Raw genomic sequence first — 27,686 nt, 5'->3', positions numbered from 1 at the left:
ATTGATCCCCCATGATGCCCTTTTTTTAATGTTAATTAAACTAGTGCAGAGGGGCTTTAAGGTGTGAAAAATCAGTCTCTCCCCGCAGACTACGCGAGATCCACCTCCCGGTCATTGCTTGCGCAGATCCATCTATTCATTATCCATTTCTCTCCCTTGATAACTGGACAACCCCCGTGCCAGGTAAAGTTATCCACGTCTCCGAACCATCCCGTCTCCTCGTCGATGAAGTGGTTGTACCAGATGACCGCCTTGCCTTTCTGCGGTCTAACGTGAAGCTTCGACTCCCTGCAGTGGTTGTTCAGGTTGATGTTGCCGCTGTTGCGAAGCGTCTGCAAGGTAACAAAAATGGCAGCAACAAATAAAAGATTACCCAAAAGCATTTTGGCAATGAGTTTAAAGTTGACGGTCGAAAAAAGCTTAGACTCTCTGCAGTGGTTGTTAGGTTGATGTTGCCGCTGTTGCAAAGCTTCTACAAGGTAAGGAAAGTTAGAAGAAAACAAATTGGCAGCAACAAATAAATGATTACCCCAAAGCATTTTGGCAATTGGTTATTAAAATGTTGATTGTCAAAAAAAGTACATTGTAATATATATGAACATGGCTGTTTAGGTCGATGCTACCACTGCTGCAAAGCATCTACAAATTCACAAAATTTAAATAAGATTAGACGACAATAAATGAAAGATTGCTTCAACTGCAACTTTGCAATGGTCGAGATAATTAATGGAAGCAAATGTATTAAATATCCACAACTTCTTAGGTTAATTCTAATGCTGCTATGAAGTTTCTAAAAAATCAAGCAGTGAAAGTCTGCTAAAAAACTTTTGACGACAGGTCCAGATTTATTGGTAGAAGATGGCTACGGAGTACGGAAGTGTGACGTCATGCTTGGCAAGTTGTCAAGGTTGCTGGTTCCAAACAATTACGTGCTCTAGACAGCCGCGTGGTAATCACACCAGCAACAAACGCTGAATTTGCCCTGCTCCAGCCTGTTGCTTGAATGATTTCCCGGTGAACCTCATGTGCATGCAGGCTCTGATGTTTGGAACCAGTAACATAAACGTTGAGCAAATACCGTATGACATTATCACTTTGGCACTACATAGAGAGTTAACGGCTGTTTAGGTTGATGCTACAGCTGTTACAAAGCTACTACAAATAAAAATAATTCATTAAAGATTGGACAGCAATATATGAATGATAAATTTTTTTAAACGCTCTTTGGCGATGCTTCCAGAATCGTCAACTTACCTGATCGCTAAAGGTGTCATTGTTAGCCACTACAAATGCTGTTTCCCCTCCTTCTTCGACATCATTCAGGTAAACCATTATAGTCATGTACCTGCAAAGTAAAAAGGAGAATACATAGAGAGTCCCTCATTTAATATTCTTGGCCATTTCATTAATGAAAATTCATGTACCGGTATACCACATTTGAAAATGGTCAAGAACTACTCGGTAGATAGAAATGTAAACTCTTTTGGTGCGTATGCACATATTAAGTAAATAAGCTCATACACTATTGTGCCCATTTGAATAATAAACATGTACATACAATTTGAATAAGAGAATCATTTTAACATCAAGAATTAACAAAGAAATCTTTGTATTGAGGTACTGGGTGTAAAACCAACAACAACAAAACATTTTACATGTTTGATTGTTAATAAATAAAAAGTGAAAGCTAACTGTAGACTGAAGTTCACATGGTAAAGCTGAAGGATGTCAATTTATTTGAAATCCTTTGAAATGCGCTGTGCACTGATAACGGCTGAGGGGCTATTTCCTAAAAGCTCCTTGGAAGCCCATAGGCACATTATATCATACCGTGATATGTGCTTTATACAACAATGGAATACTGTACTATCATTATTATCCTTATCAATTGGCCTTTGAAAGACTGAGGTTGAAGGTGGGGGTTACACTTGGTTTCACTTACCTACAAATTCGGCATTTCTTGGTAGTGACCAGATGACAACACGGCAGTCCTTTGGTGTCTCCGGCCGAGTCCAAGTGGGCATTATAGTGACCGTGGGGGCCATACTTGACCACCTGAAAGAAGCTGTACTTGTTGATGAGCTGCTCAGGAAGCCTGGTCAATTTCAGTAACCTAGAAACAGCAAATATGTGACAAAAACTGTTATAGATCATCATGAAAAAACAGAAGAAATACAAGTAGTGGTAAAATAAATAGAGATAGAGGCCCAAATTCACAAAGGAGGTTTGTTCGACGCATTTAAAAGATTGGTTTGAAACATGTCGAAAGGCGTCATATGACGCACATAAATCTAGGATTGTCGACAAACCTCCTTTGTGAATTCAGGCCAAAGAGGGTAAAATCTAAATTGAAGTTTATTGTTTATCTGATGACGATTATGCTTATGAATATGATTACGATTATTATTTCATCAAATTCCAGAAAATTTGGGGTTCTATTTCAACAAATTTTATTTTGACGATTTGAAGCACTGAGTGCTAGTAGTAGTAGTAGTAGGAGTAGTAGTAGTAGTAGCAGAAGTAGTAGTAGTAGTAGTAGTAGTAGTAGTAGTAGTAGTAGTAGTAGTAGCAACATGAAGAAGTATTAGGCCCTGTAATTGGAAACATTTCGGTAGTAGAATAAGAATAATCTTATCTACTGTAGATATGGACATACTGTAGTGCATTGTAAATTTTGATTCAACATTGAAACATTCTTCTGTTTGTTACAAAAATGTCTGTAATAGCAGAAAGGACACCTGTGTATACAGTGTGAGTCAAAAAAAATTTACACCTAGAAAATTGCTAATTATTTTTAAAATCATCTATGAACAGTAAGTTATTATACATATTATGAAAGTGTGTTTCATCCCGAATCATTTAGTATCATTTTGTGTGGTATGTGTTCACGCTTGGATGAACAGGAGGCATCGTTTGCGAGAGTGCAAAAATTGACTTGCGCCAAAGTTGATTATGTGATGTTAGAATAAAACAATTGGGATTAGGGTATTAATTCAGTCTTTGCAGATCAAAAATAACATCCCTAACAATATTGATCATGCCACACATATCAAATATCGAATTTGAAACGTCAACGAACAATTGTGCGCGTGTGTGTGTGTGCGTGTGTGACTTTGCTTCTGCAAAAAGCATATGCAATGCATTTCATTTAATACATTCAATTCATTCTCTCACTCCGTTAATCTCTAGGCATCACTTTGGCGCAAGTCGATTTTTGCACTATTGCAAACAATGCCTCCTGTTCATCCAAGCGTGAACACATACCACACAAAAATGATACCAAATGATTTGGGATAAAATGTATAACAATTTACTGTTCATAGATGATTTTTTAAATAATAAGCAATTTTCTAGATGTAAACTTTTTTTTGACTCACATGGTAGTGGCCATGCATTTCATCACCCCCCCCCCCCCCCCCCCCCACCAAAAAAAAAAATTGTGCTGGAACCTGTCTAGAAAGGCCACCTGATGCAGTGACCACTTTCGCTGTTTCCTGTAGGTCGCCTCAACATACAGACTTGACAGTTGAATGTAAAATTGCATGTAAAAATCTGATTATGACTTGCATTATGCATTTTCTCTCAGTTTGGGAACTTGAGAAAACAGTTTTACCCTATTCCTTTTCTCTTTAGTGGTAGACCTATGCTATTCTTAATTCTCATACGGGTGTATGTGTTAGAAAATCTTCGTATTCTTCCCTGCAACCCCTGAACGAGAGAGCAAGAGATAGAAAAAGAGAAAAAGATAGGGAGAAAGAGAAAAAGAGAGAGAGAAGAAGAAGAAGAAAGAGAAAGAGACAGAGAGACAGCAAGAAGAAAAGAGAGCAAGAAATAAAGGGAGAAAGAGAGCATGAAAAGAGAGAGAGAGAGATAGAGAAGAGAAATGGAGGGAGGGAGAGAGAGAGAGGGAAATAGTGAGAATAACTGTCTGCCATCCGAACCTCCCCGCTTTCCAAAACTAAAATACTCCCATGACAAAAAGCTAAGCAGACAAACCAGTCTGCGACAAAATTGATGAGTCACTCAGGTATAAATCCACTCAATCATACTCCTGTCTAGCCTGCTGAGGGCTAAAAGGACATTAACTCTGCATTACAATGCAATTGATAAGAGTTTATGACCTTCTAGCTATTAGCTCTTAGATTATATGGATTTATTCTCAAATTAAAGAATAGTATCAATGGCATTGCACTGGGAAATGGTACGGCTTGTCGACATGAATTCCTCCTTGGTTTGGTCTCATTTTCCATATGAAATTCAAATATATTCACATGAATATAAACAATATACAAAGTCAAGATTGAAAAAGATGGCTGAATAGCTCTCTTCGGAGCCATACATACATATATTGGCTCTGTTTTTTCCTGCAGGTCTGAATGCACAGTACACCCACTAGATTTTATTTGAATTGCTTTCCTGGAGCTTCAAAGGTATGGGGCTTCACCCTATTGACTCAAACCTGCTTTAGCGACCACCTGTATAGAAAGAGCATCTGTCTATAGAGACCACGTTGTTTGTTTCACTTTAATATGGTTTCTCATTTAAATATGTACTATAAATGGAACCTGTAACATAAAGACCACCTGCCTATAAAGGCCACTTTGCTTGCCTCCGAGTGGTCTTTATATACAGGTTTCACTGTACTTCATGCAGGATCCTGTACATAAAGACCAACTGCATATAACTAGCAGCCTTTTCGCACATAGCTAAAATTCATCGTATCTAGAGACGATTAGTTTAAACATGTTTAAAGAAAATTTTCCCTGTGTGAACATCGTTTATACGATGTTCGGATAGATACAAAGTTGCGATTCATACGCCCCTCAAAGCAGGCTGCAGATACGAAGTTTGTATCTAGAGAGCTTGACATTTTGTGTGTGAATGGTTATTCGTGTTTAAACGTGTTTAAACGTGTTTAAACTGGAAGGAGCGTGCGCTTTGTTAGATATGACATGACCTTCGATGCGCAATGGCACTACTGCGCATTTTAAGAGCAGTAGTTAATCACGAAACGATTAACGACCGCACCGAAAATTTCTGTGTGTGAATGATGTCGTATGTACAGCTGATTAGTTTAAAGCCCTTTAAACTAATCATGTTTATAGAATTTTAGCTGTGTGTGAAAAGGCTATAGTATCACTTCAAAGTGATGCCTTTCTGGCTCTCAACAGAAATACTCTGACTATGGCAATATTCCCCTACCTTCTTTGGAACTCAGCGACCAGGTCATCCTTGGTCCTATCCGGGTAGATCCAGGTCTGTTCGCTGTACCTAGACTTCTTGATGGGATTCTTGCTGACCAGGTCCTTGATGTATGCTGCCAACTGACGCACCTTCAGACCAGACGACTCCGATCGACTGATGAAGTCTGATTGTAAGAAATTAAGAAGCATTTGATAATTGTTAATAGTTGATTGTGTCATATAACCAATCTTGGTCTTACAGTTTTCATTACTCAATCTTTAATAATGTCTTGGTCTCGACTAATAATTGCAGGGCACTCAGGAAAAATAGTATTAATGCTGATGATGCTTCCCTGGGTACACAAAATTATCATCATCATCATCTTCAGTATCAGCAGCAGCAATAGCAGTAGTAGTTTATGTTTATGCTAGACCTACAGCCTTTTCACACACAGCTAAAATTCTATAAACATGATTAGTATAAACGTGTTTGAAACGTGTTTAAACTAATCACGAGCCTTTCACACACAGAAATTTCGTTGCGATCGTTAATCGTTTCGTGATTAACTACTGCTCGTAAAATGCGCAGTAGTGCCAGGGCGCATTGAAGGTCAGGTCATATCAAACAGAGCGGTCGCTCCATCCAGTTTAAACACATTTAAACACAAAAAAAACGTTCACACACAAAATGTCAAGTTCTCTCAATACGAACTTCGTATCTGCAGCCTGCTTTTAGGGGTGTATGAATCGCGACTTTGTATCTATCCCAACATCGTATAAACGATGTTCACACAGGGAAAATTTTCTATAAACATGTTTAAAACTGTTGAGTTAAACACGTTTATACTAATCATCTCTAGATACGATGAATTTTAGCTGTGTGTGAAAAGGCTGCTTGATGCCCCCAAACACTGATCATCTCATTAAAACTTGTTTCCATGGGGTGATAAAGAAGCCCTTATTGAGTTTATGGTTCCATGACACATGCTCCGCCGACGATTGCTCCGCCGACATTTACTCCGCAAAACGCGACAATTGCTCCGCGACATTTGCTCCGCGACATTTGCTCCGACGTCAAATGCTCCGCCGACAGGTGCTCCGCCGACAGTTGCTCCGCCGACAGTTGCTCCGCCGACAATTGCTCCGCCGACAGATGCTCCGCCGACAGTTGCTCCTCCGACAATTGCTCCGCCGACAATTGCTCCGCCGTCAATTGCTCCGCAAAACGCGACAATTGCTCCGCCGACATTTGCTCCGCCTGAAGCGACACTTGCTCCGCTGACATTTGCTCCGCCGACAATTGCTCCGACGACATTTGCTCCGCATGAAGCGACACTTGCTCCGTTGACATTTGCTCCGACGACATTTGCTCCGCCCAAAAAGTGTCCCATTAAATACAAATGCTACTAGTACTACGACAAATGCTTCGCCGACAATATTTTTTTTTCACGGGTTGTTTTTGTTTCTTTCTTTTTTTCTTCATTTTCTGAATGCATTTCATGAAATTATGTAAATGAAATGAAATGAATGAATGTTGATAATGTGGGAGGAAAAAGCAATTGCCTAAAAGTCATTTCGAATATACTGAAATAACTTTCCATCTATCACTGTACGTTCCACATAATGTACACTAAACACTCATTACATGTCATGGGAAGTTTTTTTTTTTAAAGTAGAGCAGCAAGCCACATTCCCCAATACGCGCATACCTCCTAGTTAATTTCAAACAGCTCATCAATATGTAAGACCTGAAATTACCTCAATGAAAGAAGACTAATAACATGAGAGGAAAGAAAAGAGCAAAAAAGACAACCGTTTTTTGCTATTCCCTATAATGTTTGATTTAAAAAAATAAAAAATAAAATTATAGCTCCTTACGCAAGTTCTCCGGCGAAAGATAATTACTCCGCTCAAAATCTGTTTCATGTATTACTCATTAGCTGATCCAAAGCTCAAGGCTATCTCTCTCTCTCTCTTTCTCTCTCTCTCCCATGCTCCTCCTTTTCCTGTTTACACCGTTTTCTTGTCTTCTTTGCTCTTTTCTTTCCTCTCATGCTATTAGTCTTCTTTCATTTCCATCCCTTCTTCTCTGCTCCCCCTCTCGAGTTCTATTTCTCTCGTGAAATTGAAACGTAAAGTAATACAATCATGTAGTACATTCTTGTTTAGAATAATATTTTCAATAATATCCAGTCCATTTTCTAAAGGTTTCTTTCCTTTAGTTAAGTGTATGTAGCTTTAATATATATATGTTAGTGTGCAAAACACTCCGTTTCATTCGAGTACTTTGTTTTCACTAAATAATTTAAGGGACTCACGAAGCCACCGGAAGAAGAGCAATTGGCTTATCATGAAGAACTAACATCAAACTGCAACAAAATGATTTGTATAAATGTGAATAAGCAGAAAGGCTGCCATCTCATTTTCCCGTCTGAATGGGTTCTCTTCCTTACGTATATAAGTGCCCTTATTTTCTAAACTTTTTTTAAAAATATTTGTGTGTTTATTAAATTTTCAATCATATAAAAATTACATATTTACAAGTCATTGGTAATAATTAGACAAACAAAAAAAAAAAATATTTATAAGAACAACTAACAATAATGAAAGGACAAGAAAGTTATAAAAAAAAAAACATTATAGTAAAAAAAAATACACTGTACACATATAAATCATAGTTTGAACTCCAGTGCATAAAGGGGAGTGAGGGGCACAGGAATAAAAGTTAAATCAACATGAGTATCATAAGTCAAATCGCCATTTCTTAAAATGCGAAACAAGCTTGTTCCTTTTTTTCGCTGAGAAATATTCAATATCTTTTTGTTTCTTTATAAAACTCTTAAAAAGATCAACACTTGGTAAATCCCCCTTACTTATTTTCTAAACTTCCATGATGACCTATTACATTGTATAATGCTTTACCTAGTAACCCATAGGAAAGAAATGAGCCTGCCGCATACTCCTGCGGCAGACTTGCCGCAGATCTGCAGCAGACCTGCCGCAGACAGTCATCTTTTTCACATGCAAATTAGTTTTGCCGCAGACTTGCCGCAGACTTGCCGCATACTCTTTCAGTATGATGAAGAGTCTGCGGCAGGTCTGCCGCAGACTTGCTGCAGACCTGCCGCATACTCTTTCAGTATGATGAAGAGTCTGTGGCAGGTCTGCCGCAGACTTGCCGCATACTCTTTCAGTGTGATGAAGAGTCTGCGGCAGGTCTGCCGCAGACTTGCTGCAGACTTGCCGCATACTCTTTCAGTATGATGAAGAGTCTGCGGCAGGTCTGCCGCAGACTTGCTGCAGACTTGCTGCAGACTTGCTGCAGACTTGCCGCATACTCTTTCAGTATGATGAAGAGTCTGCGGCAGGTCTGCCGCAGACTTGCTGCAGACCTGCCGCAGACTCTTCATCATGAATATTCATATCTCATATAGACCTGCTGCAGACCTGCCGCATACTCTTTCATATCCAGAACGTGGCAATAAAGTATGCATGTAGAAGAACCAGTGATAAACTGATTGATACTTCATAATCGATATTGGCAATATCGATATTACCAATTAGGTAATACCAATATATATATATATATATTACCAATTAGGTATATTCTATTCTCAATTGTGTTAACTTCATCACAATGATCATTTGAAGTGTATTCAAGAGTAACATTTAAAGTGACACAGGCTCGTACACATATATAAACTAAATATGTATATTGTTTCTTGGTTAGTAATCATAGTTTCTTGGTTAGTAATCAATATATCTATTGCTTAAACGTGAATATAATTGTAACATGATCAGACAAAATAATCTATTGGTTAATCATGGCAAAAGGAAAATAGAAATCACAAAAATGATGTGCATTGTCTTAATTTGCTTAACAAATCATGATAAATGTATTTTTCTGTCACACGTGTAAAGTAATAATGAATATGCATGAGATGATTGGTTTCAATTGGCCCTATTAGACTTTAATGGGATTTCCTGTGGCAGACCTGCCGCAGACTGTTCCTGTGGCGTACTGGTATGCGGCAAGTCTCGAGCAAAGTTTCGCCCTGCCGCAGATCTGCCGCAGACTGTTCCTGTGGCATACTAGTATGCGGCAAGTCTGGAGCAAAGTTTCATCCTGCCGCAGATCTGCCGCAGACTGTTCCTGTGGCATACTAGTATGCGGCAAGTCTGCAGCAAAATTTCATCCTGCCGCAGATCTGCCGCAGACTGTTCCTGTGGCATACTAGTATGCGGCAAGTCTGCAGCAAAATTTCATCCTGCCGCAGATCTGCCGCAGACTGTTTCTGTGGCATACTGGTATGCGGCAAGTCTGCAGCAAAATTTCTTTCTGCCGCATACTTCGGCATACTCTTTGCTGCAGACTAAAAGTCTGCGGCAGGTCTGCGGCAGATCTGCGGCAGGTCTGCGACAGGTCTGCGGCATACTTTTCACTTTCCTATAGATGCATTGATCGAGGTAATTTCAGGTATTACATATTGATGAGCTACTTGAAATTAACTAGGAGGTATGCGCGTATTGGGGAATGTGGCTTGCTGCTCTACTTTTTTTTTTTAAACTTCCCACGACATGTAATGAGTGTTTAGTATACATTATATGGGACGTACAGTGATAGATGGAAAGTTATTTCAGTATATTCGAAATGACTTTTAGGTAACTCCTTTTTCCTCCCACTTCATCAACATTCATTCATTTCATTTCATCTACATTATTTCAAGAAATGCATTCAGAAAATGAAGAAGAAAAAAAGAAACGAAAAAAATAGGTGTAAAGAAAATATTGTCGGCGAAGCATTTGTCGTAGTACTAGTAGCATTTGTAGTTTATGGGACACTTTTTGGGCGGAGCAAATGTCGTCGGAGCAAATGTCGGCGGAGCAATTGTCGCTTCAGGCGGAGCAATTGTCGGCGGAGCAATTGTCGGCGGAGTAAATGTCGGTGGAGCAAATGTCGGCGGAGCAAATGTCGGCGGAGCAATTGTCACTTCAGGCGGAGCAATTGTCGGCGGAGCAATTGTCGGCGGAGCAAATGTCGGCGGAGCAAGTGTCGCTTCAGGCGGAGCAAATGTCGGCGGAGCAATTGTCGCTTCAGGCGGAGCAATTGTCGGCGGAGCAATTGTCGGCGGAGCAAATGTCGGCGGAGCAATTGTCGGCGGAGCAATTGTCGGCGGAGCAAATGACGGCGGAGCAAGTGTCGCTTCAGGCAGAGCAAGTGTCGCTTCAGGCGGAGCAATTGTCGGCGGAGCAATTGTCGGCGGAGCAAATGACGGCGGAGCAAGTGTCGCTTCAGGCAGAGCAAGTGTCGCTTCAGGCGGAGCAAGTGTCGCTTCAGGCGGAGCAAATGTCGGCGGAGCAATTGTCGCGTTTTGCGGAGCAATTGACGGCGGAGCAATTGTCGGCGGAGCATCTGTCGGCGGAGCAATTGTCGGCGGAGCATCTGTCGGCGGAGCAATTGTCGGCGGAGCAACTGTCGGCGGAGCAACTGTCGGCGGAGCAACTGTCGGCGGAGCATTTGACGTCGGAGCAAATGTCGAGGAGCAAATGTCGCGGAGCAATTGTCGCGTTTTGCGGAGTAAATGTCGGCGGAGCAATCGTCGGCGGAGCATGTGTTGGGTTACCTGAGTTTATAGTATACTCATAGGACTTTGCATGAATTTCAAAATAGTATATTGCATACTAATACAATCAATGGGCAATCTGAGGGGAAGAGGAGAGAGAGAAGAGAATAGAGATAGAAACTAGAGATATGTAGAACTATGAAGGGGGAGAGAGAGATATATGAGGGGAGAGAGAGAAAGGGAGAGAGAGAGAGAGAGAGAGAGGGGAGGGAGGGAGGGAGAGAGATAGAGGGAGAGAGGGAGAGAGAGATAGAGGGAGAGAGAGAGGGAGAGAGATAGAGGGAGAGAGAGAGAGAGATAGAGGGAGAGAGAGAGAGAGGGGGGAGTGGTGAGAGAGATACGTCCAAATAGAGGAAGCGAAAGAGTGAGAGAGTGTAAGAGAGAGAAAAGAGAACAAGAGAAAAAGAGAGAGAGAGAGAGAGAGAGACATGAAATATTTTTTTAAAAAAGGTATAGAGAAGTATATTCAAGTAAATAAGAAAACATGAAGCATGATGTGAAGCAGGACTGCACTACTTGTGTCTACTTGCGCCCTCTATATAGCCAACAATGCCTAAGCAGTACCTGTTGGTCCCCATGGTCCCCTTTTTCTTATGTTAATTGAGAGCTGATTTGATGAGATAACCACCTGCCAGTGATCACGCAGTGAGGTCTAATTCCTCTTGGCCAAACTAGTGCAGATAGGCTTTAATATTTAGAAAACAAATGATTTTATTATAAAAAAAGAGTAAAAGGAAAATGTGAAGCATGATGTAATGCTTTAATATTCAGACAATAGAAGAGACTCTTAATCCATCTATACAATTTTTCTTTCATTATTTGCTTGTTCTGAGACACCCTGTACCGTTGAAAATCATAAAAAAGAAATACTGACTTTGCTGCTTCCTTTTCTCATTATTAATGTACGAATCGACAGGTGGGATTCTGCTTGTGGATTTTATAACCAGACATTATTACATCAGCACTGTCCGACTGCCAATAAGGGGTACAGACAACAGGAGAACAAAGACTGATAGGCCTGTTTAGACTACCGGAGATTTATACCAAACTCGGACACAGAAATGCAGTAAAGGCTTGTTCATATATGGCGCTGTAAACTGCCGCAAAATGAACCGCCGGTTTTTTTTAACGTGTAAATAAATGGCAACTGCGCACAATAAAGGACTTTTGCTTATTCACTGAGATTAGAATTGTGAATTGAATTAAACTTCATGTCATCATAAAAAAACCTGCCGTTTGCCTAAATTAAGGGGCGTATAGACAAGATAACTATATCATATAAAGAATTTGGGTATAAAGAACCTAGTTTTGAAAATCGAGGTCGGTTGACAATTCAACAGCTGGCCAATCCTGATAAGCCCCAGCCAGACTAGAAATGGACACTAGGCCTGTCTTCATCAGTTCGAGATTGCCAAATAACCCGCTATTTTAACCATCCCGATCGCAAATTATCCAGCTAATTTGTGTCTTCATCAACCCACAGATGCAATTAGCGAGATATTTGGTTGAGATAATCACCCCAAGATATCTTAGGCTAGTTTGCAAAATATCCCGCTATTTGTCAGGTGCGTCATCACCAGCCCGAAGACTCGCACTATGCGCGAACGCTGAGCAAAATATCTAGAGCTAATTTCTCGAGGTCGAGTTTTAAGTTTCGAGGTAGAGTCTCGAGCTGATGAAGACGCGATTTGTAACTTCGGGATTATTTCCCAAATCAGAAATAGCGGGCTGTTTGGCAATCTTGAGCTGATGAGGACATACCTATTGTTTCTTCAGAGTTTTTGTCCCAAACGATGCTCAAAAGTGCGTTTTGCTTTGGAACGTTTCAACTAGTCATTCTGCTCGGACTAGGAAAGTGGTAATTACTTATTGTATAGCGCTATGATTCTCATCACAGCTACACCATGAGTTCCGGTGATCTGAACGAGCTAGGTTCTAGGGAACAGCTAGACTTCATCTTGAAATGAGATTTCTTCAATGCCAGAGTGCATCCTCTGTTCATTACCTGACAGCTAGGTATTAAACCCTACTGTCTGATCCCTAACTCGATCATGCTATTGCCTCAATCTACAATATGTAGGTCCAAATATAGCTCATTTCCCATTTCCTACCTCGAGCATCAAAGTGCGATATAGTTCAACAAAGAATATATTACGTTATTGTATTAACCTCCCTTAAAAAATGCCTACAATATCCTTAAATGCTTATCAAAATTGATTAATGTGATAAAAATATTCTTCTCAGAAAGGCCAATTACAGGTTACTTTAAAAGATTAAGTTCAACATTAAGGTATGCTAAAAAATAACAGCTCTAGGAGGTAATAACCTAGAGGAATACCGTGACTTCCATTAAAATAAAAAAGATGACTTTTATTTCCATGTTCCACATCTCCCGATCACAAGAAATACCAGATTTTATTTCTTACTTTTATCATAAATCATATTTCTTGTCACAAACTGCTTGTGTAGCATGTCCAAGCAGCTAAGAACTATTCCAGGGCAATTTGATGCTTATATTATTAAGAAATGGTCACATCATATGAGTGCATAAGCCTCAAATGAATTATACTGCATATTAAGATTCAACAACAAAAATGCACTTATAAAGAAATTCCATACCCCTTTAAATACATTTATGCTTTTCATGGACACTCCTGCCTAGTAACAAGCAATTCAATTCATGCAGTTGTTATGTCAAAACACCCTCATCTTTTAAAAAAGCAATCATAATGAATTTTTCATGTAACTGATGACAAGGGCTCCAGCACGATTCATATACCTCTCAAGGGTACTTCGAAAGCATTGATTAACGACAGAATTAATCATCAAATGAAGCTTTTTAATTACTTGATGCTACATATTGCATTTTAAATTTCCACCCTAATCTAAAAAAGCTCAAGATTATATTGAATATTTATCATTATTGTATATATTTACATTTACTACTTTGTGTATATTTATACACTTTTTTTCTCTCTTTTTTGTTCTTCTCTAAATCTCATTATTGTTAAAAAAAACAAAAACACAATTCAGTCTTTATGACTACAAGCAAATATTGCTCTGAGAAGGGATTTTTCATCACTAGCATACTCACTTCATCCACCATTGAGAATGATGCACAGAAAAACAAATGAATTCTGATAATACAATAGTAACTCTCACTCTGTATTGATTATTGAGAAATCATTAATTGCTCTATTAAAAAAAGAGGACATTTCTAATTAGCTCAGTAATTTTACCCACCATTAAGCATAGCCCTCGATCTGTGACCCAGTGAATGCTTGATGGATTCTTTCCCTGATGAGGGTAGGTTTCCACCTCAATTATGCATTGGGCGTGTCACGGAGGGGACTTTCCCCTGGGCTATCCCGGGTCGATTACCTCAACCAGAACAAGTGAGCCAGCAACCATGCATGGACCAGTTCACACAACACCCCAATTAGAGCATGCATACTGGAGACATGTTCACACGAGAAGAAACATAGTGTAAAGAATGATGGTGATGTGACACATTGCTCCCATGAAAATTGCTCTGGTCCTTATTTCGTCAAAGGCATAGGGTTAGGGTTGCAATGGGAATTTAAGCGAGGTTTAAGGCTTGTTCAGATATATTTGGCCAATTTGAAATTCCCATACACTTAGTGATTAGAACGTTTTAAAAATTCATTACTTTCTTATTTGTTGTCCAATTTTTTTTCAAACTTCCACCAGTCCCCTTCTTTGATTTTTCTGCTCTCTTTCTCTCAGAGTTTTTTAAAGAACAGTTTGCTATTAGGGTAGGATCGCCCTTTAACAGATCAATCCAGAACACTCTTGTTTTGCGACTTTCAATGGCCGGGTCTCGGCGAAAACTGTATCACTCTCACGCCATCTCAGATGTCTGTCAAGAGACTTCTATTTCGAGTGAGGCATCCACCTGGGGCTTGTTAATAAAATAAGCAAGAACCCTAGCTACCTGAGAGAAGAATATTTGTCACGTGCAACCAGTGACTGCCTCGTTAAAAATACAACAATGTATCAACGTGATTAATCTCTCTGGTTCAAGGTCTAATTTGATTAAGAATAAATATGAGAAAGGCAAAGGGCATATATGAATGGGACAGCGATACAGAGATGAATGAAGTTGATCAGATATAAGCATAAAATTGATTACCTCTAAGAGAACTAAAAATCTTGTTCATGTATGTTTGTAATATCAATATCCATAGCATTGTAAATACTATCATTTTGCATCTGTAGTTTTTTTAATGTGTGCATAATTTAGTCACAAGTATATTTGCTCGGTTATGTATATGTGTTTGTTCTGTAAAAAGCTGTATGCCAATATTGTATTGGGTTTATTACAGTTAAGTCTACAACTGGTTCGTCTACTACCCACTTGGTCTATTCCCATAAGGTCTACACCCAGCCTGTCTACCATCCACATATGGTCTAATAATAATTTAATCAAATAACAATAATCATCAGATGATTATTAGAGCTTAGGGATGCTAGACAAAATGGGCATTAAACAAACAAGAAATTAGAATAGATGAGCAATAGACCAATTGGTCAGGAGACATATTGGAGATTAGACCAAATGGCTATTAGTCTAAATCTTCATTAGACTAAGGGCACGTTTATCGGGGCTTGCCACTAGATATGTACATATCGTACCCCACTATCATACCCCACTATCGAACCCCACTATACGAAAGTGATTTGCGGGATGTCGCGTTTATCGTCTCTTCACGATTCAAAATAAAGGCCTTGTGTCTGCGCAGCTGTTTTGACCCGGGAAGCAGACAGTTTCTCGAGGTCAACTACACACACACACATGCTTGTACACAACACATGGCGCGCGCTAGCCTCCGAACCCTTAACCTGGGTGGTCCGATTCGTTTGTGGGGTTCAAAACTGTATGTCACATTCAAAACACACCTTTTTGCGTCTTTAGATATGCCCATTTCTAAAGACCTTTAAAAAAGGCTTTGCGTTTATCACCTAATTTGCCTGAAAGGCATTTGAGAAACCTGATTCTAGCCAAAAATTTGGTCAATAAACGCAACCTCTATGATATATAGATGAATTGATTATTAGTATAGACTGGCTGTGTGTAGACCAAATGGAAATAAACAAATTGTTTAGTAGATAAACTGGTTGTAGACCAAACGCACAGTATTTTTGTTTCCTCTGAATTTGGAAAGCAAGTGTAGTTTGTTACATATATCAATCAAGAGCCCAGTAGTAAACATAACAACTCACGTTTCATGAAACGATCTTTGCGGAGTGAGAACGTGCTGTGAATCTTCGACAGTCACGGCCGCCTGGATACAGAATGTGGCATCCAATATGTCACACCACTCAAACACCTGTTTCATCACTCTCTTGATTAATCAATTTTTCTTCCTTTCACTGAGCAGCAGGCCCGACGAAACACAGAATATATCAAGCGAACGTGATTATCATCCCAAATAACATTAGTCCTGAGTTTTGTGCAATTTGATGAGATAGCTCCATCGCTTTTCTCTGCAATTCCGTGGGAGATTTAAAGGAACTAGACAGTATCCAGGGGCGTAGGAAGACATACATGTAGTTATCAACTACCAGACAAGGGGGCGTGAGGGGGGTGGGTGGTCTAATCCCCTTTATCATTGATGTAAATTTTTGCTATTTCGGTTTATTGTAATTTTGACATCTGCACTCACTGAGCGATCTTTGTTACAATAATTTTTATTTTTGCTATCCTTTGTCAAAAGAATATTGAGAATGATCCTCCTTTATGTTTTAATTATTATTATAAATGTGAATTTGAATTTTGTGGGGATAAAAGGTGCTAACCCCCCCCCAAAAAAAAAAACAAAAAAACAAACAAACAAAACAAAAACAACAACAACAACAACAACAACACCCAAATCAGTTCTATAATTCTGATATTTCACAGAACTTTCTTATTTAGAGCTTCTTTCATCTCAAAATGAAGGCAACTTTATTAACAGTTTCCAAAAGAGCAACTGGACACTGGGGATTGTCTGGAATGATGAAACTAATGTCTTGTGCTATCGATAACCTTCAAGATTATTACAAATATCTAGCCTAAGGACGTTAGTGTCTGGCTAGGATTTGAACCCTCATCCCTTGGATTGAGTCATGAGAGTCAAGCGAATGAACCACTGTACCACAACAACTCTACATACAGTATAGACAAAAAACAATCAATTAAACAGCAACAATGACAGAAAATGGAAATCAATATTAATAAAAAAATCAATATTGTTTTGTTCGAGACATGTATTTTTCATATCATCTAATTATAGCATGCATTCAATGGCATTCAATGGCAAAAAATCTGTCTGCATGCAGTTAATTAATCTTGTTCATCAGCGTGGCAGCCATTGGACTGCTATTCAACATAGATATCAAAAGGCCTTCCAAAAAAGATGTTGTATTGCCCTTTTAATAGGTGCCAAAACATGGGTCGGTCGGTCAGATATCTCTTTTTTTTTTACCTCTTTTTACTTTCTTTCCCTCTTTGTGCTGATATTTTTCAGTTTTTAATGTGTTTTTTTATTCATTAAACATTTTTTCTCTAAAAAACGGTAACAAATATATAAAACTTTAAAAGCCTACCGTAGATTTCAAGATTTTTGGGGTCGGCCGCAAAGGGCAATACAAGATCTTTTTGTTTAGGCCTAAGTCTTATCCTTCTGTACAGCATGTATGATTACCCGTTCAATCAACATTAGTTCATCTGCGGGGAGGTGTGTTCGGGGGCATGTCATGGACACAGGACATGCCCCCATGATTGAATGGCAGAAGAAAAAAAGAGAAGGAAGCATGCTGTGGTCTGACAGGGAAGAGAGCAATAAAAGGGGAGGGGAGAGGTAACATGAAAAAATGATGACCCTCTCTCACACCTCCCCTTCACCTGAAGACCTTAGTTGTTCTTTTGCATTCATCTATCTATCTATCAGTTCCTCATGACACCAGGGGGGTGTTTCATAAAGCTGTTCGTAAAGTTACGCATGACTTTACGAACGACTTGTATATGAAAAGCAAAATGGGATGCTCAATCATTATTGATTATTATTATCAAGTTTAATTGTGCAGATGTAGCTAGATTAACATTCTTATTATAACAACCATTTTTAATGCAAATTATATTTTTGGCCATAATTTAATTGAGGTTATTGGAAATATCAGAAAAAACTTTGGGCATCTTATCTGGCACTTCATATACAAGTCATTCAAAAAAGTCATGCGTAACTTTCAAACTGTTTATGATACACCCCCAGCATCCCTTTAATCAATGGCATATGATGCAAGTACCACTGTTCATTTGCAATCCACAAGCTCGGATGAATACCAGTATCATACATATAAGATGAATGACAAGTTTCCACTTAATTGGCATTAATTGTGAGAGTATATATAGTCCCAGTGGACACAAAGCTTGTATCCTTAGCAATTATATCCTTCTACCATGCAGAAGAAAGATTCATTGGCCTGGAAAGGATAATTATCTGGATACACGTGTAGTTGAGGCCTTGTGGGGAGAGTGATACAGAGTGAATTCAGATGAAGAAGACCTCGTATTGCTTTTTTACCATGCTACTGTGTGAGTCAAAAAAAAGTTTACACCTAAAAATTGCTAATTTTAAAAAAAAATCATCTATGAACAGTAAATTATTATACATCTTAGGAAAGATTGTTTTATCCCAAATCATTTGGTACCATTTTTGTGTGGTTTGTGTTCACGCTTGGATGAACAGGTGGTATTGTTTGCGAGAGTGCAAAAATCAACTTGCGCCAAAGTGATGCCTACAGTATGTATTATGTTGGGATTAGCGGAGTGAGAGAATGGATTGAATGTATCAAATGAAATGCATTGCATATGTTTTTTGCAAAGGGCAAAGTCACACACACCCAAACACACACGCACAAATGCTCGTTGATATTTGATATTCGATATTTGATATGTGTGGCATGATTAATTTTGTTAGGGATGTTATTTGGATTTGCAAAGACCGAATTAATACCCAAATCCCAATTGTTTTATTCAAACATCACATATACTGTTTTCACACTGGCAATATTTTGCTTAACCCCGTACTATATAGGTGGGGTTAAAGGGTATCTTAACCCCACCTATAGTCCGGGGTTAAGCTTATTCCACTTTCTCTTCACATTGGCAAAATGTTGCTTAACCCCGTACTATAGGTGGTGTTAAAGGGGGGGGGGGGGGTTTAGCCTCACCTATAGTACGGGGTTAAGCTTATTCCACTTTCTTGTCACACTGGCAAAAATTTGCTTAACCCCGTAATATAGGTTGGGTTAAAGGGGGGTCTTAGCCCTACCTATAGTCCGGGGTTAAGCCTATTCCACTTTCCGTTCAGACTCGTATTTACCAAAGTGGGCTAACCCCACCTATAGTACGGGGTTAACTAACCCTGCAAAATAGCAGGGCTAACCTCGCAATTGTGGTGCTAACTCCTGCTAACTCCGCAATTGCTATTTTATATTGAAAACTATAATTTTTATCAGACCTTCCAGTTCTCGACCCATTATATTTGTTTGGAAACTGGAATTAGTGCCTTTACCATATACCCATGGCCGGTGCTGCCCTCTATGGCCAAATACTGTGATTGGGGTAGTGAGAATTGGGTTTTAGGCCTAGTAACTTAGGGCTAGGGTTAAGTATAGTGTTGGGTCCCTGGATTGAAGTTTATTAGTTCTCTATTTGATTATTGTAGGAAATGGATGATGCGCAGTTGTCGCAGAAGCACTGATTGATATATTGATTGTGAGTGGGATACTAGTACAGTCAAACCTGCTTTAGTGACCACCTGTCTACAAAGACCACCTGTCTACAACAAGCACATTTTTTGTTTCCCTTGAAAATGGTTTCTCATTGAAACATGTACTAAAGGAACCTGTCTACAAAGGCCACTTTTTGTGTTTCCCTTGGGCAGTCGCTGTAGACAGGTTTGACTGTACTAAATGATATGAAATGAAATATAAAAATATAATTCTTACCATCCTGATTCGGATCCAACTTGAGACGGAAGTACCTGTGTTGGAAGAAATAGCACGATAGTATAAAGATTGATGATTTGACTCGAGGTTTGTTCATATTTGACGCAGTAAAACGTGACGGTTTATGGTGACAGTTTTTTTAAAAGACCTACCGTAAGCATAATATGCTTAAATATTCTGTATCTTATAACAAACATAGCCTCAATATAATGTATCTTATATAACACACATATAAAGTAAATATATCTGCAGGACTCATATTATGCTTAGTTATATTACGAATTCCCACTTGTCTTTCATATATATATGTAACGAAAAGTAAAAGCATCACGTGTGACCGTGCCTCTACTGAAACGACGCTGTAGACGTGCATTGAAAAGAGCACCTGGGCAGTGTTTCACAAACTGCAATGAGTACAAGTTAGCCAACGTATTATCAAGTGTACTGATTGAAGTCTCTTGCAAATATGATTCATTTTGTATTCTTATTGAGTTCAATGTTGTTTATCTCCCATTTCTTCCATCTTGTCTATAGAAACTTCTTGTAAATAATGGACAGATACAAAATGATTGATTCTTACATTTCTCTGATGTCGTCGTCATTAAGGTAGATATCATAGCCATCCTCGATCGTTCTCCTCATCTAAATTTGAAGAAAAAGGAAAGGGCTATGCTTTTTTTCAAGATTTTAGAAGGAATAAAAGTCCTTACTTTTCACATGCCTGCACTTCTTTAATCATCATAGTCTTATATCACAAAAGGTCGCACACAAAAGTGGTAGTAAATCTACTACTCTTTCTAATGTTACCAAAAATTCTTTATTTATTCAATTTCAGTAATGAAATTTATTGTTAAAAGTAAATGATTTCAATAAAGCTGTTTCAACATTTCAGTTCCTCATTGTTTAATGTTAAAATTGAAAAGATGCTGGACAAAAGTGGCAATTATCTCCAAAAAATGTTTACAGTGGCATATAATAATTCTTGTTTATTCAGAATGCTTGATTCATGCTCTAAACAGGAATATAAATGACCACCACATACATAAATTTTGCTACAGCATTGTGTGATTGAAAACACCTCGTCTGTTTGTCAAGTAAAAACACAAATATGAAATATTTATGATGCAATCATAATCGATTATTTCAACCATTAAAAAAAAGCAATTTGCACAACAGAGACTTGTTAACTCTTTATGCGCCACTTAAAAAAAAACCCTGTGCCACATTCTTTTAGGGTCACACATTTCGAGGGAATCTTTATTGACTCTGCTGAATCAAGAGGCTATAACTCTTCACTGGATGATCATGATGAAAAATATTGTGCAGCAAAGTTGTAGACCGGAAAACGTGCTTTTCGATGAACCGTCATTTGTTATATTTTGAATTATCATTTTTATAATAATCATAATTATATAATGTTTAATTTTTCTTATTTACGGCAGTTTTTTATCCCTCTAGAATTTCTTATTTAGCAATGATAAGACATCTTCAAATCGAATCTATTAGAAAGGTGGACTTCTTACCTTTCTTTACATACCTTGCTCAAGTATTCTAACAATTCAGAAGGTTAGTATTTAGGTTGTTGAAGAAAAGAAGTTCAATAGGGAGAGACTTGAAAGTACCCCGCTCAGCCACCCTTGACAATGGGCTAATCTGCCCATTGAAATCCCTATTACCCCAGGTTATTGTCAATGTCCGGTTTAGCGGGGCATGAAAAGGGACGTCGTGGGGATGTTTTTCTTTGTTGTGCCATGATAAGTCAATAAGAAATAAGAGAATGTTATTGATTTTGCCCACTGGTATGAGCATGTAAAAATGGTATAGGCATAATATATTATATGTGATATACATGACATAATCAGCATCTTATTGAAATGTCTCATTATGAATGTTCACCGCATCTGTTCTCTCACCTTCTTTACCCCTCAATAAAATTGATTTCAAGTACATTTATCACAGCCATAGATATACAAAGAAAGAATGAATCAATCTTAAAATATAAACTATATTGCATTGTTTTCCATTTACTTTATTGTGAGAGAGCTTATTATCAGAAATGATTGACGAGTGGAGTATGCAATGAATAAAATATGGAGAACGGACGTGAGAGACATTATGAGAGAGAAATAGTGATATGAAATGAAAGGACTTTACTGTGAATAAAGATTATAAGAGAAAGAGATAAAGATGACGGCAAGACAGGATACATATTGATACGAAAATAACAATAATAATGAGATAGAGATGACGGAAAGAAAGAGAGTAAACACTGATAGCATAAGAATGAATAAAGATAATAAGAGAAAGATATAGAGATGACGGCAAGACATAGGGTACATATAGATAGGAAAATGATAATAATAATAAGATAGAGATGACGGAAAGAAAGAGAGTAAACACTGATAGCATAAGAATGAATAAAGATAATAAGAGAAAGATATAGAGATGACGGCAAGACATAGGGTACATATAGATAGGAAAATGATAATAATAAAAAGATAGAGATGACGGAAAGAAAGAGAGTAAACACTGATAGCACAAGAATGAATAAAGATAATAAGAGAAATATATAGAGATGACGGCAAGACATAGGATACATATTGATAGGAAAATAATAATAATAATAAGATAGAGATGACGGCAAGAAAGAGAGTAAACACTGATAGCATAAGAATGAATAAAGATAATAAGAGAAAGATATACAGATGACGGCAAGACATAGGGTACATATAGATAGGAAAATGATAATAATAATAAGATAGAGATGACGGCAAGAAAGAGAGTAAACACTGATAGCATAAGAATGAATAAAGATAATAAGAGAAAGATATAGAGATGACGGCAAGACATAGGGTACATAATTATAGATAGGAAAATGATAATAATAATAAGATAGAGATGACGGAAAGAAAGAGAGTAAACACTGATAGCATAAGAATGAATAAAGATAATAAGAGAAAGATATAGAGATGACGGCAAGACATAGGGTACATATAGATAGGAAAATGATAATAATAATGAGATAGAGATGACGGCAAGAAAGAGAGTATTACACTCATAGCATAATAATGAATAAAGATAATAAGAAAAAGATATACAGATGACGGCAAGACATAGGGTACATATAGATAGGAAAATGATAATAATAATAAGATAGAGATGACGGAAAGAAAGAGAGTAAACACTGATAGCATAAGAATGAATAAAGATAATAAAAGAAAGATATAAAGATGACGGCAAGACAGGATACATCTTTCTTTCATTAGTTTTATTCATTCTTATTCTATCACTGTCTACTCTCTTTCTTGCTGTCATCTCTAGCTCTTTCATTAATTTTTATTCATTCTTATTCTATCAGTCTACTCTCTTTCTTGCTGTCATCTCTATCTCTTTCTTTCATTATTTTTATTCATTCTTATTCTATCACTGTCTACTCTCTTTCTTGCTGTCATCTCTATCTCCTTCTTTCATTTTTTTTATTCATTCTTATTCTATCAGTCTACTCTCTTTCTTGCTGTCATCTCTAGCTCTTTCATTAATTTTTATTCATTCTTATTCTATCAGTCTACTCTCAGGGAACACTTTTATCACTAGAGTCTTCGTCACTGCTCGATTCGTCGGAATCAGAGTCCATGCTCCATGCTTCCATAGTAACAAGATCTCGAGCCTCCTCTACACTAAACACACGTTGACGTTTTCCAGCAGGTGCCATCGTAACATCAGTAAAAAAATCCAAAGAAAACCGCTAAATACACGGTAATTTCGAATGTAACACTATGAAGAAAAACAGTTTACCGGAAAGTGTGCGATGTATACAATGTAAACAATAGTAAACGCAACGCGTGGCTACACACTGCGAGCGGTATTATGAATGTCTAATTGACTCGTATACATCTGTGCAAAAATGCGAAGTTGGCACGCCTACGTCCGTGCAAATCGGCGAACAAAGCAAACAAAGAGTTAAAACAAGTAAAGGAGGACAAAATGAGTTAAAATTATCTCGAATGTGATTGATAAAGTTCACACTTTCACTTCATGCTTATGCAATATTGACTCCCATCATGCAAGAGTGTGAACTCCCGAGGGCGCCGTCACTTAAATGCTGCGTGGCAATCACAGCTCCCGCCAATGAATAATTCACGGCAGCTGCCTTCCTACAGCGTGCCCTACAAGGCGCTTTACAACATCAAGCGCTACAGCGAAATGAGCATGGTCAAAAAGTGCCTCAGCTATAAAGCCACTTAGTGTGGTAGGCTAATGGGTGTTCCGTCAATTCCATTACTTATTGATAACCGTTCCTGCAGGGCACCGTCACGTATACCAAGGCCTTGCTGATCGAGAGCGAGTCAAGATTGGAGTAACTCTCTTCAATTTGAAATAGTGCCACTGAGGTAGCTAGAAGTCATACAGTATTTCAAATTGTAACAATTTTGAAAATATGCTCTTTAGTGTATATTCGTGTGATGGGTATATACATAAGCATGTAATATTTTGAAATTTAAAAAAGTAAAACATTAAAAAGTAGAAAAACCTGTTTCTGAGCTCGCAACTTCTAAACTGAATGAAAAAATGTACTTCCCTTTAAAAAAAATTGCTGGCATTGCTACTATACTATTTTCTTTTTTTTTACCAGAACTCAAGTTTATCTTTAATTCTGTTTAAGAAATTGCACAATAAGAATTTTAAAATCTTATTTCTTAACATAGGAATCAAATCAAATTTCTATGACAATTTTTGTCAAAGACAGGGAACCAGACTCGACATCAAGCACTTGTGATAACTTCTGGTACCCCCGTTAACAACAAAAGTGTAGACATATTCTTTTATTTCATTTGTATATAACATACTTTGTAAACCAATGTTTATCTTTATTCATATGTAATGTTATTGTGTTATATTGTTATATTTAATGTAATCATGCTTGATACGTTATGTTTTACTTATTATTATCTTTGTTGTTAATAAAACTCAAACTCAAACTCTTATAATCACTCAGCTCTGGCAAAAAAATTGTAATAATACTGACTTCTTGAAGACTCAGTCTTTGGTCCCCGTTCGTATCCAGGAGGCGGAGCGTGTTGTCCGCGGTGATTTGATGGGTGGAGCTTACTTCAAGACCCTGCTCCTGGCCAAGCCGTATGATGTGCTGGCATTCTTCGTTAGAAAAGAAGTCTGGAATCTCTGTTTGAATGACACCAGAAACAGGCCGGGCATATAATTATGTTTGTAAACCTGATTTGAACAAAATAATGTGGAAAAGGTGATACATCTGTAACATGTAATACCTCAAAATAAAGGCAACTATTATTCCTTTTTGTGGAGTTAGGACTACAAATAAGGAAGTTCTGCTACATGTGTAAGGACCTGGACTGTAGACATGTTTTTATTATGGGGGGAGTGTGAATGTTAGTGGGAAGAAGGGCGAAGAAAAAAAGATATATATATATATAGAGAGAGAGAGAGAGAGAGAGAGAGAGAAAGAGAGAGAGAGAGAGAGAGAGAGGGGGATAGAAAGGATAGAGAGAGAGAGGGGAGATAGAAAGGAGAGATAGAAAGAAGAGAGAGAGGGGGAGAGATAGATAGAGGGGAGATAGAGAGAGGAGAGAGATAGAGAGGAGAGAGAGAGAGAGAGGGGGAGAGGAGAGATAGAAGAGAGAGAGAGGGGGAGAGAGAGAGAAGGGGAGAGAGAGAAGGGGAGAGAGAGAGATACCGTGTATATATAGAGAGAGAGGGAGACAGAGAGATAGTGAGAGAGAGAGAGAGACAGAGAGACAGAGAATTGTAATTTAAGGTGGTCATTCTACATGTACAATACAATGTTAATTGGGGGCAAATTCGAGAAATTTCTGCTCAACTAAGATTCACTATGAACATGAATGACAAAGAAAGCGGACAAAATATACAGTTCCTCAGGTAGATAAAGGAACATCCCTTCATTGCTATTATGTAAGGATGTGTAGAACAGGTGTCACATGCATATTCACCTTTTTACATAATAGCAGTGAAGGGATATTCCTTTGTCGCCCCGAGGAACTGTATATTTTGTCCGCTTTCTTTGTCTGTCATGCTCATAGTGATTTTAGAGAGTAGAGACATATAATTATGTGCACGTCTCTGAAAAATATTTATACATATACTTTTTAAAAACTTTTGTTTTTTTATGCATGTCGTAGATATCTGGGTGCCCCCCCCCCTTATTCATCACAAAGTCCTTACCAAAGATTAATGGTTTCATGTTGACTGTATGTAGAGAATGTGATCGACCGGGCGTGAGATTGATTTCCTGGATGTGCCCCACCTAGAGAGAAAGAAAGAAGATCAACCTCATATTTCAACATATCTTCTCAACATATACATTTGGGGGGGGGGGGATGACAAAATCATGATTATATAATAATGAATTAATGATGATAATAATAATGAGGTTGCTGCTACTATAATACTACTACTATAACTATTGTTATAATAATAACAAAGCTACTACAATATACTAATAATAATATATCAATAGATAATAATACATGAATATAATTCCTGTATATAGCTCAAATTAATCAGTTTACTACAAGTGAAGTGGCAATTACATCCCTGGCATCATATCATTATCAGTACCACAATGAAAAATACAACTGGTTAGCTTGGCCTATATTTATTGTAAAAGAAAAGAGACAAGATTTCAAAAACTCTAACTTAAACTAAAGCAAGGTCATGATACAAATATGTTCTGTGTTACTTGTCCTAAAAATCTAACGTTTGATGTAAATCTTTATAACAAAACCTCAGTTTGCCCTCGATCCGATGCACTGTCGAAATCACCAAAACTTCTTCCTAGCTGCCACACACCATCAAGCAGTGGAATGGATGGTCTTTAATAGGACGTCACCGAAGCCAATGCCATGCACATCATTGTGTCAAGGGTTTCGAGACCAGAGTAATAGCCCAACCAGCAACTATTCATTTATACATGTAATTATTTAATTTTTGTTTAGAGTCTATTTCTGTTATTAATTACCCTCAACATTAAGACAAGTAAATAAATTTAACAACTACAAATTTCTGCAATGTGCAACGCCGATCCTCCTTTAAACCAAATAATCAGCTTGTTGATTGCGGTCGCGCGCTTAACAAGGAAGAGGAAACAAGAAGGGAATTATGTAAAATTCAGTTACTGGATATTCAATTGAGGCTTTAGCCAGCGGCCTGCATGCCTAAACACTCCGCGTGTGAATTACCTGTACACCGTCCAGTCGCGTCAACTTCACCGGGACTTCCTTCTCTCTTTCCAACGTAGTATCCGACTCCTCGGAAATTCCATTTTCCCCGTCTGATTCTGGGCAATCCCCGTCCTTATTGTCCTGATTAGATCCGTAGAAATGTTCAGCGTGTTCTTTCAAATCAACTTTCTCATCGTCTGCCGCTGCAAGGTGAATTTTGAGGAGTAAAGCGGTAATTAGAAACACTGAGCAGACGACAGTACTTGCACGACCCGCGCTCCCCATGGCTAAGCTACATCTGCTATGGGCTATATTTACAGTACATACAGCGCGCGTTTTCTTGCTTCTGGCGGTCACCACATGCACACTGCACACGAATGTAAACAGTTCACATCCAAATTGTTTGGGGGCGTTGTCCTGAAACGCGGGTAGGACGTGAGAGGGCAATTATTAAATGACAGAGAAGTCTAGTCTTTTTCAACCGGGATGCAAGCAGCGGCACCATGTGGTTACTTCGGTATAAACATATCTCTAGGGATGCCGTGAGAGAGATTTATAGCTATATTCAAAGTTTTTGGGGGACAACGCAAATTACATAGAAAAAAAAATATTAAAAAGCGCTCAGTTGTATTTTATGAAGAAAAAACACA

General features: G+C 38.2%; 1 protein-coding gene across 1 annotated transcript; it reads right to left on the bottom strand.

Annotated features, from left to right (window-relative positions):
- Positions 1-27,367, bottom strand: LOC755856 (transmembrane prolyl 4-hydroxylase). The gene is made up of 9 exons (XM_030996816.1): positions 27,055-27,367; positions 26,039-26,120; positions 24,849-25,003; positions 20,403-20,464; positions 19,823-19,857; positions 5,203-5,368; positions 1,943-2,113; positions 1,255-1,345; positions 1-332 (listed from the first exon to the last, which is right to left on the bottom strand). Exons 1-9 carry the CDS (start codon positions 27,319-27,321, stop codon positions 90-92), a joined length of 1,272 nt encoding a protein of 423 aa, XP_030852676.1. The 5' UTR covers positions 27,322-27,367; the 3' UTR covers positions 1-89.
- Between the last annotated feature and the right edge of the window lie 319 nt (positions 27,368-27,686).

Source organism: Strongylocentrotus purpuratus, unplaced genomic scaffold, assembly GCF_000002235.5.
Source record: "Strongylocentrotus purpuratus isolate Spur 01 unplaced genomic scaffold, Spur_5.0 spur5_scaffold_3, whole genome shotgun sequence".
NCBI lineage: Eukaryota > Metazoa > Echinodermata > Echinoidea > Camarodonta > Strongylocentrotidae > Strongylocentrotus > Strongylocentrotus purpuratus.
Note: the sequence above shows the minus strand (reverse complement) of the source record. Positions and strands in the feature narration are given on the sequence as shown.

Bases quoted from the DNA above. Each gene is read 5' to 3' on its own strand.
- LOC755856 (XM_030996816.1), bottom strand. From the start codon at position 27,321: ATGGGGAGCGCGGGTCGTGCAAGTACTGTCGTCTGCTCAGTGTTTCTA. The intron at 20,465-24,848 runs GTCAGTATTATT...CTTCAAATTTAG, and splicing joins AAAGACTGAGTCTTCAAGAA to ATGAGGAGAACGATCGAGGA. The intron at 1,346-1,942 runs GTAAGTGAAACC...TTTACTTTGCAG, and splicing joins AAGAAATGCCGAATTTGTAG to GTACATGACTATAATGGTTT.